The sequence below is a fragment of the Leguminivora glycinivorella genome, chromosome 27 (genome assembly GCF_023078275.1).
Source record: "Leguminivora glycinivorella isolate SPB_JAAS2020 chromosome 27, LegGlyc_1.1, whole genome shotgun sequence".
Taxonomy (NCBI): Eukaryota; Metazoa; Arthropoda; class Insecta; order Lepidoptera; family Tortricidae; genus Leguminivora; species Leguminivora glycinivorella.
Window position 1 is genome coordinate 4,802,274 of NC_062997.1, and position 12,508 is coordinate 4,814,781.

The following is a 12,508-nucleotide window of genomic DNA, read 5'->3' on the forward strand; positions in this document are numbered from 1 at the left end:
TATAGTACAGTAACCTTTATTTTAATATTTTTTTAGGCGTTCAGTAATTCAAAGTTTGTTTCAGTAACATTTCTGAACGATACCACTTATTGTCTATGATCAGTGTTGTCAGGCGGAACCAAATTCCTCCGTCGCGACCAACGCGAAACTATAGAGCCCCAAGAATATTCCCCTGCGGCAACACTGGCGGCGCCCTCTGGGTGGAGCCATAGTAAGTATCTCAAAGTTGTCAAACTACGTGCCACGTAGACATTCCACGAGGCGCGAGAAACGCGCCAGTACTTAAAAGTGTAACACACAGTGAAGTGATCCACGTGCTATCCAGATATTGCAGAGACGACTAAAGCTAAGTATTTATTTATACTTGGTGGCTCACAGTGGTGTAATGGTATCTCTTACAATTGTTTCCATATCTAACTAAAGGCTATTACCTCGATTATCTTAGTAACAGACAAGGCGCACTAAAGGTGCCACTAGGTGCGAGTTGTTTATCTAAATAGTAAGTATGGTACTCAATCCTGGAAGACTAGTTCTCCAGAGGCGCAAGCAGACAAGGCACGCTAAAGGTGCCGGTAAGTGACAGGTAGACACACTTAGAATAAGCATGCATGCTCAATCATGGTGAGACCGCGGCGTGCTCGGCTCAGCCCGGGGGTCGAGGTCGCCGGGGGTCGAGGGGCACGTCGGCGGCGTACCTGGCTCAGCCCGGGGGTCGAGGTCGCCGGGGGTCGAGAGGTACGTCGACGGCTCACTGTTCTCAATCCTGGTAAGACTAGATCGCCAGAGGGTGAGGTGCAAGTCCACGGCGTGCTCGGCTCAGCCCGGGGGTCGAGGTCGCCGGGGGTCGAGGGGCACGTCGGCGGCGTACCTGGCTCAGCCCGGAAAGACGAGGTCGCCGGGGGTCGAGAGGTACGCCGACGGCCCTCACTGTTATCAATCCTGGAAGACGAGTTCTCCAGAAGAGTCGGTATGATAGGTACGAGGGTGTTGACAGTTCAGCACGTCCTCACACCCGCCGAGCTCCAGACAGACGTGCCGTAGTGTGGCGGTACGTCTCGACTATCCACTTGGGCGTGTAGGCGTCCGAGGAAGATGTATTTGGTGTACCCTGTCTGGTTGAATAAGATCAATCCTTAGTATGAGTAGTATGACGATGATGTATGTTCTAAGGGACGGTTGTTAGGAGAATACCATATTCATGAGCACTTAAAACCCACAGATCACGGAGTGACAATCAGCCGCCGTAACATAAAAGCAAGCGAAGCAGATCAGAGGCTCACCTGGCCCCGAGAAGGTTGGGACAGCGTGAGCGTGGATGAGGAATCATCTATAGAAATGTCAGGTATGTATACCATGCATTCTGTTTGGTGGTCAGTATATATATTGACCACACACACACAAATAAGTTGCCATCCTTCTCCTTTACGGACTCGTAAATGTACCGTAGGCGGCTAGGAGAGGGGTGGCGACAATGGTGGTTAGTGCTGGGATTGAACAGATATAGAATCAAGGCATAACCTAAAATGAATGCAAGGTATACTATCCTAACATTAAACGTATTATTCTAAGAAAAATAACATGTGTGTGTCAATAGTAACAAAAATTGCAAGATTTGTACTTTAAGTACACGTGCGGAATCATATAATTACAGGGTCTGGTTCAACATCAATTTTGGCTCATTTAGTTATGAAAGTTACTTCAAGAGCTCAATAAGTGAAGACTTTTAAGAATAAAGTAATTTCATTGACTGTGTAATACGGCAGGATATGAGAAAATACATCATGGCGTACTCTCTCGGCTAAAGGATGGTTTACTTACTTATAAGATACATTTTATTCCCCGTATAAGAAAAAAGGCTCAATTGTTATAAATAATGTTTAAAAAATAAAAGTATGAAGATTTCAGTATTCGTCCGAATTTATGAAATTAAAAATTCATTATTCAAAAATAAAAGGTCATGTTATTGAACAAAGTTGCTTCAGTTGCTTCCGGGATACGTCACGAATACGTCTCTGATTGGCCAAAAGCGAAACATGGCGGCCATCGCGCCATCGCGGCGGCCATAGCACGAAGTAGTGTTGCTACAGTTACAGTAAGAAGATTACCCGAAATGTCGGGAGAAAATTACGACTCGAAAGGATTAACCGGATAACTTCAGTGAAGAGAAGAAATTATTTTACAAACGGATTCGACTTGGAAGGCAGTAATGAGAATTTTCTTATAAGATGAATGTGTAATTAAGTCAAACGGTCATACTGAACTGTGTATAGATATAAGTCGGTAAGAATTTTGTCTTTGTGTTCGTAATTATATTGGATTGATTAGTATATAAGCTAGAAGATCTTTTCAGGGATAAGAAGAGAAGCACTAGCCTATGGTATACTGCAGGTATATCTTATAAGTCTTATAAGACAAGCGTAAAATAAGAAGGGGCAGAGGAATTTTCCGCTTTGAATTTTACTTGATACATGTGTGTTAAACTTAATTAGAATTAAGATTTTAGTATTAAGTATTTGTATAAAAGTAATAACGATGCATCTAAAAGGACCGAAGAAGAAACAAGTTACGGTTAGTTTATTCGTTAAATATGTCAGAAATCAGGGAGTTCTGACTAAGGCTGGCAACACTAATTCCCGTAGAGAATACGCTTTACTTTGAAACTTTGTTTACGGAGAAGCTGCAACAGCGCTGGTTCCCAAGAAGTTTGCATCCAGTTTATAGGTAAGATGCAGTTGTTTTGTACAATTTCAAGTGCTTTATAGAAGAATTAAATTGGTGAATGAGTACGATTATTGAAAATATGTGTATTTTACGTCATAGGAAGACAAAAACACGAACCGGCCTCCGTGAACCATCACGGACTCGACACATACCACCGGATTAGACGAGAAAAGAGAAAAGAAATTCCTCGGTAAGTTTTTAAATAACTACTTCGTCATCACATGAAGTTTGTTCAAAGAAAAACCAATCGTCAGCTAATTTGCCGTAAAGTTAGCGAAAACGACCTCGTGGTTTTGGCAAAGAAACATGGCGTGTTTAAAGTTCTAAAGTAGAAATAATATTACAGTCAATATTCAAGTTTTAACATCCGTATTACGTTTTATTAGAGATATCTTGAATATTTTGACATTGTACTTGTTATTGGCGAAGATTAACTTGGATGAAGAAATGTATTTGCAGCGGAGTCAAAATGGCGAATTCTAGTATTCTTTAAAAGTTTAGAGAAGCTTTTAACATCGTGAGATATTATGTTATGCATATCTCGCATATTTTTCCTGAACTCACAATGTTGTTTACTTATTCCTTAAAGAACTTTGAGAAAGTTTTTTTTATGTTGATTGTGTGTATATGTGAATTAACATCTTCTTTACAGGTTTAGTATAAGAAGTGAATTTGTGTCAATAGTGTTCGTTAAAATACGTCATACAAATTAAATACAAAAATAAAACAAATGAGTAAGCTGAATGAGTGAAAGTGACAGTGCAAAGTTATATTATAGTTACCTGCGTGTAAACGTCAACGTTACTGACAAGCACTGATAAGAAGTGATAAGTCTTAACATAAATTTGAGTTCAATAACATGTCTGTGTGTATGTTATGTTTACAGATATTCCAATTTTCTTTAGTGATATTCAATTTAAAGTGAAATAATTTAAATTTGGAAATAAAAGAACTCATTAATTAAATTAATTTTAAAGTGAAAGTATTAAAGTTTCAAATAAGAGTCCTCATAAATTAAATTAAATTTTAATCTTTTGTTACTTTTAACTATTGAGTGTTGTTTTCCATAATAAGAATAGATTAATAAAAAATAAACAATTCCTCATTTCTAGTAGCATTCTAAAATAATTAAAGAAAATGTCAGAAACCTATCCTTGTGAAGGATAATTAAATAGACTTTTCCCAATAAGAGTTTTAATAAAAGATACTAGTTTATAGTATATATTTCTGTACCTTCCAGGACAAGATGGACGAGATTCTCTTAATCAGACTTCGAATCACCAGTGAAAAAATTGGTGCTGAATTGGAAACAATACCCAGTACGGTTCGGTCAGAAAACATAGGACAGGCTCAGGTCGTCTATAACAGACTGCAAGCTGCAGTGAATAGGCTCAACGCTAATTTATCAGAATACTTTCGTTTAGCTACAACTCCTGCATCAGATGAAATTTTCTTGATTAGTGGCCAGCAGCTTTTAGCAGAAGAGACTTTAGCAGAACTCAAGGCGAAGATCGACCAAGTCACCGTATCCCGTGAGACCCAGGAAAAGCCGCCTGAAGTGAATTCCTCTTGTCGACTACCGAAACTCCAACTACAGGTTTATAACGGGGATGTGCTTTCCTGGTGCGAATTTTGGGATAGTTTTAGCAGCAATATCGACTCAAGAAACTTACCTGATGTAGACAAGCTGTCTTATCTTAAAACTTCAGTGACGGGTGATGCTAAGAAAGCTATTGATGGCCTGCCTACCACTAACGGAAACTATAAGATAGCGGTCACTCTACTAAAGGAACGTTTTGGCAAGAAAGCTCATCTGATTGATGCCCACTATGCTACATTATACAAAATCGAAGCGGCAAAAAGCAGCGCAGAAGATTGTAGAAGAACTTTCAACGAGGTGGAGCGCAATCTTAAAATCCTAGAGTCTCTTGGCGAAAACACCAACCACAACCATCTTCGTTTCATGATTTTGGAGAAATTTCCTTCGGATTTAATATACGAAATAAAGTTGAAAATTCAGAATGAGTCCACACAAGAACTCCGGGAACAATTGAATAAAATTATCACTGCAAAGGAAGATGCAGAGAGAATTGCTGGAAGGAAACGATCACATGAGGTAGATGACAGCACTGTCGGTACCCTGCATGTGAACGCAAAGCGTGCGAAGAGAATGCATCATTTCCAACAGGGAAATAATACCTCAAATACTCAACATTATCAAGGAAGTACTAATAGAAAAGGACTAAATAGAAAAGGAAAATTTCAAAGGGCCAATGAACCCAAAAAAGGAAGCAAACCGAGCGTATCTAATGTTGCAACATCTGCTAACAGATCTGCAACTGTTAACCCAAAGGAAAAAGGGAAAATCTTAGGTTGTATATTCTGCAACGGCAAACACCGCAATTATACGTGCCAGGACGCTTCTACTTTAGAGGAAAGAAAGAAGCGGTTGACCGGAAGATGCTTTATATGCTTTAGGAAGAATCATCTTGTAAAGGACTGTAAGGAAAACTGGACTTGTAGACTTTGCCCAGGAAAGGAAAGGCACAACATGGCCTTATGCCCTTCAAATTTTCCAAAGGATCCCAAAACAAAGAAACAGTCTTGACTATTTCAGAAAGAGGAATCACCACTCTACAGACAGCTGTTGTTTATGCTAACCCCTTAGGTGATAAGAATAATGTATTGTGTAAATACCGTTTAATTTTAGACCCAGGGTCTCAACGTTCTTATGTCACATTTCAAGCGGCCAAGGAGTTGAAGCTTCCAGTCGAAGAAGAAAGTCTCTTGACAATTTTCACCTTCGGTGAAGATCCTCCGAAGGAAATACATAGTCCTATAGTGATTCTACAGTTAGTAACTAGAACAAATAAGAAGATAGTTATACAAGCTAACTGTGTCCAACGCATTTCAAGAGGATTCATCCCAAATGTCAAGTTACGGGGCGTACCCGAGTCTTATGTACTGGCGGATGATGGTTCTGTAAGCGGACAGGTGCAGATTCTAATCGGAAACGACTACTACTTTAACATTATTTATGAAACTAAGATACAACTAGATAGTAACTTGTTTCTAGTGGATTCTGCCCTTGGATGGATAGTCAGTGGCAAGACGGAACCACAGCTTGAAGAGGAATCATATGTAGTGACTTATGCTCAAACTTGTATTGAAACGAAGCTTCATCAACCAGATTCACCTCTTTGTGATGGAGACATTAAAAACCTTTGGGAATTGGAATGTATAGGAATTTGTGATTCACCTAAAGCAACAAGAGAAGAAGAAGCTATTAAAAATTTTAATGAAACTACAGTAAAAATTAACAATAGATACACGGTAAGCTGGCCATGGATAACTTATCCGCCTGACTTACCTAATAACTTTGGAATCGCCTTTGGGCGTCTGTCAAGTTTACTGAAGCGCATGGACCAAGAAACCTTAATGTCATACGACGATACATTTAAACAACAATTAGCTAAGGGTATAATAGAAGTCGTACCCACATCAGGAACGTCAACTGGTAACGCTATTCACTACCTACCCTTCCATGGAGTACGTCATCGAGGAAAACCTATGCGAATCGTGTATGATGCTAGTTCCAAGAGTAACAAGAACACCAAGAGTCTGAACGAGTGCTTATACAGAGGACCACTCATGCTTGAAGACCTTACAGGGTTACTCATCAAATTCAGGACACATCACATAGGATTGACGTCCGACATAGAAAAGGCGTTTTTACAGATGGCATTACACGAGAAGGATCGTCGACGACGTTACCAGATTCTTATGGCTTAAAGATACCTCTAAACCAGTATCTCAGGATAACCTACTTTACCTAAGATTCTGCAGAGTTCCATTCGGCGTGATATCTTCACCGTTTCTACTGAATGCGACTATTAAAGAACATTTAAATAATGCAGAAGATCAGCATGTCAGGCAGAAAGCGAATGACATATACGTAGACAACTTTGTTTCAGGCTGTAGTACTACAGCTGAAGCAATAGAGCTTTACAAAAGTTTAAAAGGATCTTTTCAAGATATTTCAATGTCACTCAGGGATTGGAGTTCTAACTCCGAAGAATTCATGAAGATGGTCCCTGATACATGTAAAGAAAACAAGATAAAAGTACTTGGCTTAGAGTGGGACATAAAAAAGGACACCCTCCAGCTGAAGCCCAACCTCCAAGAGGAAGCAGTCACAAAAAGAGGAATACTGAAGACTATCGCATCAATTTATGACCCGTGCGGTTACGCGGCACCTCATACATTATCAGCTAAACTTTTTCTGCAAGGACTTTGGAAGGCCGGAGTATCTTGGGACTCACCATTATCAAGCGAGCTAACAGAAGAGTGGAACATCATCCGACAGAACCTAGAAGTCATAGGAAAGGTATCGGTGGATAGATGTTACATGAAGACACCAACGGAAGCGAATTACCAACTGCACTGCTTCACAGATGCTTCACTACAAGCCTACGCAGCATCGGTGTTTCTAGTCTGTGGCTCGAAGAAAAGCTTTATCATGGGTAAATCCCGTCTGATACCAACCAAGGATCAAGATAACCTCAAGATACCCCGTCTAGAACTTCTGGGAGTACTGATAGGCTGTAGACTGATGAAGTTCGTCCTTAAGTTTCTGCAACAGAAAATAGTAAGACAAGTCTTATGGACCGATAGTCAGATTGTCATCGAATGGTGTAAGTCTAACAAACTACTTCCTCCCTTCGTTGCCAGACGAGTAGAAGAAATCAAGACAAACAAAGACCTGGAGATAAGATATCTACCATCAAGCTTGAACCCAGCAGATGTAGGCACAAGACCCCTTCGTGCAGAGGAGGATAAGGAGAAATGGCTGAATGGTCCGCAGTTTATAACAGAAGATCCACAGAAATGGCCAACCACATCCGGCAGTGAGCCAACCAGTTCTCTTCTGACAGGGGAGGGTCTTGGGTTCCAAGAAGACATAGAGATGGTCGATAAAGAAGATCCAGTTGTTAATGTCAACCCGATGAAAACGGAGGAAATTATAACACCAAATGAAGTGATAGGAAATAATCAGTCAACAGACGACAAGCTTCATAAATTAAAAGAAATTCAAGCTAAATATTTTCCTCTAGAGGTAGAAGGAAAAGAAACCAATCTAAGTCGAAACTTAGGAGTATTCAAGGACATTGATGACCTATTGAGATGCAAAGGTCGTATGAAAAACGCAAACTGGTCGTTCGACAAACGATACCCTATACTCATACCAAAAGAGTCAGATTTCACGAAGGAAATTATAATGAAAACTCATCAAGAGAACAAACATGTAGGTGTCAGCCACACGCTTGATAAAATAAGAGAAATGTATTGGATTCCTCAAGGAAGAAGTAAAGTCCAACGGATATTAAAGGGATGCCCTGAATGTATGAAACATGATGGAGGACCTTATAGACTACCAGAAACCCCTGCTCTTCCTAAAGAGAGAGTCAATTACAGCTCTCCTTTTACGTACGTTGGAACAGTGTAAACAAACGTCACATGAAGAAAGCGTAGAAGAATCTGTACAGGTTCCTGACGTCCCACATCCAACAAGAAGGGACGACGTGATGAAAGAATCCACTAACGACGTTCTTAAGACTTCTGAGCAGAAATCTTATCAATTAACAGAATTAAACGAGTCAGAAGAAATACCGTCTGATTCAGTCTTATTAGAGCCTGCATCTAGTCAGTTACACGAGCCTGAGCCTAAGTCCATACCCGAACCAGACCCACTCGCAGTCAAAGACATGACGTTCTGCGAGAACACTGATCCTGAAACGCACCACCTAGAGAACATCGCGTCGGCTGAACATCACGACGAGTCCAGACCTAAGAGAGCAGCGGCGCTTCGTGCTCTTGAGAAGATTAAGGAGTGGACCAGCAACTTAGTCGCAGTTTTGCTGCCTGTAGTGGGGAGTGTCGCGACCAACGCGAAACTATAGAGCCCCAAGAATATTCCCCTGCGGCAACACTGGCGGCGCCCTCTGGGTGGAGCCATAGTAAGTATCTCAAAGTTGTCAAACTACGTGCCACGTAGACATTCCACGAGGCGCGAGAAACGCGCCAGTACTTAAAAGTGTAACACACAGTGAAGTGATCCACGTGCTATCCAGATATTGCAGAGACGACTAAAGCTAAGTATTTATTTATACTTGGTGGCTCACAGTGGTGTAATGGTATCTCTTACAATTGTTTCCATATCTAACTAAAGGCTATTACCTCGATTATCTTAGTAACAGACAAGGCGCACTAAAGGTGCCACTAGGTGCCGAGTTGTTTATCTAAATAGTAAGTATGGTACTCAATCCTGGAAGACTAGTTCTCCAGAGGCGCAGCAGACAAGGCACGCTAAAGGTGCCGGTAAGTGACAGGTAGACACACTTAGAATAAGCATGCATGCTCAATCATGGTGAGACCGCGGCGTGCTCGGCTCAGCCCGGGGGTCGAGGTCGCCGGGGGTCGAGGGGCACGTCGGCGGCGTACCTGGCTCAGCCCGGGGGTCGAGGTCGCCGGGGGTCGAGAGGTACGTCGACGGCTCACTGTTCTCAATCCTGGTAAGACTAGATCGCCAGAGGGTGAGGTGCAAGTCCACGGCGTGCTCGGCTCAGCCCGGGGGTCGAGGTCGCCGGGGGTCGAGGGGCACGTCGGCGGCGTACCTGGCTCAGCCCGGAAAGACGAGGTCGCCGGGGGTCGAGAGGTACGCCGACGGCCCTCACTGTTATCAATCCTGGAAGACGAGTTCTCCAGAAGAGTCGGTATGATAGGTACGAGGGTGTTGACAGTTCAGCACGTCCTCACACCCGCCGAGCTCCAGACAGACGTGCCGTAGTGTGGCGGTACGTCTCGACTATCCACTTGGGCGTGTAGGCGTCCGAGGAAGATGTATTTGGTGTACCCTGTCTGGTTGAATAAGATCAATCCTTAGTATGAGTAGTATGACGATGATGTATGTTCTAAGGGACGGTTGTTAGGAGAATACCATATTCATGAGCACTTAAAACCCACAGATCACGGAGTGACAATCAGCCGCCGTAACATAAAAGCAAGCGAAGCAGATCAGAGGCTCACCTGGCCCCGAGAAGGTTGGGACAGCGTGAGCGTGGATGAGGAATCATCTATAGAAATGTCAGGTATGTATACCATGCATTCTGTTTGGTGGTCAGTATATATATTGACCACACACACACAAATAAGTTGCCATCCTTCTCCTTTACGGACTCGTAAATGTACCGTAGGCGGCTAGGAGGGGTGGCGACAACAAGTACATGGGGTGGCGACATTATTCTAATTGCAATCATTTTTTTTATTAATTACAACATAAAGTGACCAGCAAAAAAAAAAAATTTAAAGCGCATTCAGAAAAGAACGGCTTTTTTAACCGCCGCCTAAAATATCTTAAAAGAAGGTGGTTCTCTATTAGTTTGTATTTTTTCTTAATGTTTGTTCCTCGATATCTCCGTCGTTACTGGACCGATTTTGAAATTTTTTTTGATTGGTTGTATATACATACAGATTGGTCCCATTTTTCTCAGAACCCAGTTCTGATGATGGGATCCTGGAGAAATCGAGGGAACTCCTCAAATCTTCAGATCTTCTTCTGCCTTTCAAGGCATACATATGGCGATTTTTGTGTTTTTAAAAGAACAGCATGCACTTACGTCCAGAAAAGTGACATTTGGTGCAGTGGAACTGCAGATGATGGTCAGAACCGAACTCCTCAAATCTGAATGGCACACTTATAGTGACTTTGGTATTTTTATAAAAACAGCATGGATTTCAGAACAGTAACATTTATTTTGCATATTGACTTTTCAAGTCAAATTTTGTCAAGCTTCTATTTCTTATAATCGGATTCATGAGGAATTGAGGAAACTCCTCAAACCCCGGTATACGTATATTGATTTTTGTTGCCATCAAATAATTAAAGCATTAAAAGCAGTTTAAAAAAATACCTACACATTTCTACATAATCCAACATTCGCAAGTAGCTTTCACCAGAACCCCAAAGGCGGCGGTTTTTTTCTCTTAAAACTTATTGACTACTTCTAACCTAACCTAACCCACTTTTCTCACAAAAGTTTGTTTCCGTGAGGGTCAAAGTTCTAACCTAATCTAACCCACTTATCTCACAAAAGTTTGTTTCTCTGAGAGTCGCAGTTCTAACCTGGATCCCACTGGCCCGGGAAAGACAAGTGGGTATGTCCGACTCCCATGGACTCCCTTGGGGTGTTCCGACGCTCGCCTTGGGCGGGGTTTCGGGAACACGGTTGTAGACCACCGTTGCCCCGCCAGCGTTGCCCTTGCGGGCCCGGCTCTTGTGGCTGGTCATGCAGCCTACTCCGCTGAAGGTACCCTTAAAACGCTTGAGGGCCTTCCAGCACAGAAACTCTTCAGGCGGGTGATGTAGCTCCCGGTCCATCACCCGCAAGTTTCGGTTAGGGCGGCATCAGTCTCTCTGCGAAGACTCTTCGCCGCCTGCCTGGCCTTCTGCGGCGCTGAGCTCGCGCACTTTTTCGGCGGCCTCCTTTTGCGTCATGACAACGACGCTAAAGGTGGTCACTGCCTCCCACTCCTCTTCACTGCTAAGCATATGGCATATTAGCGCCGGCAGTGAGAGATCACCCCCTATAACCGTGAACAGGGCAGCGCGAGGCTCATCCCAAGCAGGGCACTCTTCGCGCGTGTGTTGGGCCGTGTCCACTGCTCTTCGATCACAATGGTGACACGCTGTAGTAGGCTCCTTCCCACCCTCTCACACAGGTACCAGCCGAAGCAGCCGTGCCCCGTCAGGAGCTGTGTGAGATGGAAAGAAGGTGCGCCGTACTTACGTTCCACCCATTCTTTTAGAACGGGCCGAACAGCGGCCGCTTCTTTCTGGTTCCCGGCTAGCTCCCGGGATCTCCAAACGCTCGAAGAGCACTTCTCGTGCTTCTTCTCTCCACTTTTGGATTTCTTGAGGGGCAGGCCAGTTCTCTTCCCTCCTTGCTGCCGTCACCCGCCAATAGACCGCGGTTTGAACCTTGGCTTCAAGGTCCCACGGCGGGCTTCCGGCTAGTAGGCTAGCTGCCGCGTACGAATTGTCGCGGTACGCTCGAGCCACCCTGAGAACTATAGCTCGTTGAGGACGACGCAGAAGGGCCTCACTTTTAGATCTCAGGGTGTCCGCCCATATTGGCGCCCCGTAGAGGGCCATTGAACGTACCACGCTCATATAGAGTCGTCTACATGCTCCTCCTGGCCCGTCCAGATTTGGGAGAATACGCCCAAGCGCGCCGGCAGCAGCCAGCAATTTTGGGGCCAGACGCTTGAAGTGTTCCTCGAACCTACCGTCGAGAACGAGTCCCAGGTACTTCATCGTCGACCCGATGGCTATGGAAGTTCCCCCACTGTAATTTGGGCTCCCTCCGGAGGTTTATTTCGAGGCCCGTGGAAGACCGGAACCTCGGATTTGTGCAGTGCGACTTCCAGACCTAGCGCCCGAATCCTATGCACTACGTGTGCTACCCCAGCTGTGGCTACATAGGCGGCCTCCCTGTAGGTTCTGCCACGGGCCGACACGAGAGTGTCATCAGCATAGCAGGAGATGCTGACCCCCCGCAGAGTGGCCCCGCGTAAGACCCAATCGTATCCAATGTTCCACAGGAGCGGCCCCAACACCGAGCCCTGTGGAACACCGCACGCCATTTTCCGTCTTCCCCAGCCATCTTTAGTTGGGAATACCACAAGCCGCCCGGCAAAGTATTCCGCCACTGTGTTTTGTAGATGATTG

General features: G+C 43.8%; 3 protein-coding genes across 4 annotated transcripts; all 3 read left to right on the top strand.

Annotated features, from left to right (window-relative positions):
• The first annotated feature begins 130 nt into the window (after positions 1-130).
• Positions 131-6,476, top strand: LOC125240261. Of its 2 annotated transcripts, none has more exons than XM_048148109.1 (3): positions 131-211; positions 1,220-2,911; positions 3,962-6,476. In XM_048148109.1, the coding sequence occupies exon 3, from the start codon at positions 3,968-3,970 to the stop codon at positions 5,327-5,329; it is 1,362 nt and encodes a 453-aa protein (XP_048004066.1). In that variant the 5' UTR covers positions 131-211; positions 1,220-2,911; positions 3,962-3,967; the 3' UTR covers positions 5,330-6,476. The 2 variants fall into 2 exon arrangements, with proteins under 2 accessions (XP_048004066.1, XP_048004067.1); XM_048148110.1 differs by lacking the exon at positions 131-211 and having other exon boundaries at positions 487-2,721; positions 2,821-2,911.
• Positions 6,477-6,494: 18 nt separating this feature from the next.
• On the top strand, positions 6,495-9,979 carry LOC125240262. The gene is made up of 2 exons (XM_048148111.1): positions 6,495-8,738; positions 9,747-9,979. The coding sequence occupies exon 1, from the start codon at positions 8,133-8,135 to the stop codon at positions 8,679-8,681; it is 549 nt and encodes a 182-aa protein (XP_048004068.1). The 5' UTR covers positions 6,495-8,132; the 3' UTR covers positions 8,682-8,738; positions 9,747-9,979.
• LOC125240210 lies at positions 6,764-7,841 on the top strand. Its single transcript, XM_048148034.1, has 2 exons — positions 6,764-7,759; positions 7,836-7,841. Exons 1-2 carry the CDS (start codon positions 6,764-6,766, stop codon positions 7,839-7,841), a joined length of 1,002 nt encoding a protein of 333 aa, XP_048003991.1.
• Positions 9,980-12,508: the final 2,529 nt, after the last annotated feature.

Coding starts and splice junctions, on each gene's coding strand:
- LOC125240210 (XM_048148034.1), top strand. CDS start 6,764: ATGTCACTCAGGGATTGGAGTTCTAACTCCGAAGAATTCATGAAGATG.
- LOC125240261 (XM_048148109.1), top strand. CDS start 3,968: ATGGACGAGATTCTCTTAATCAGACTTCGAATCACCAGTGAAAAAATT.
- LOC125240262 (XM_048148111.1), top strand. CDS start 8,133: ATGATGGAGGACCTTATAGACTACCAGAAACCCCTGCTCTTCCTAAAG.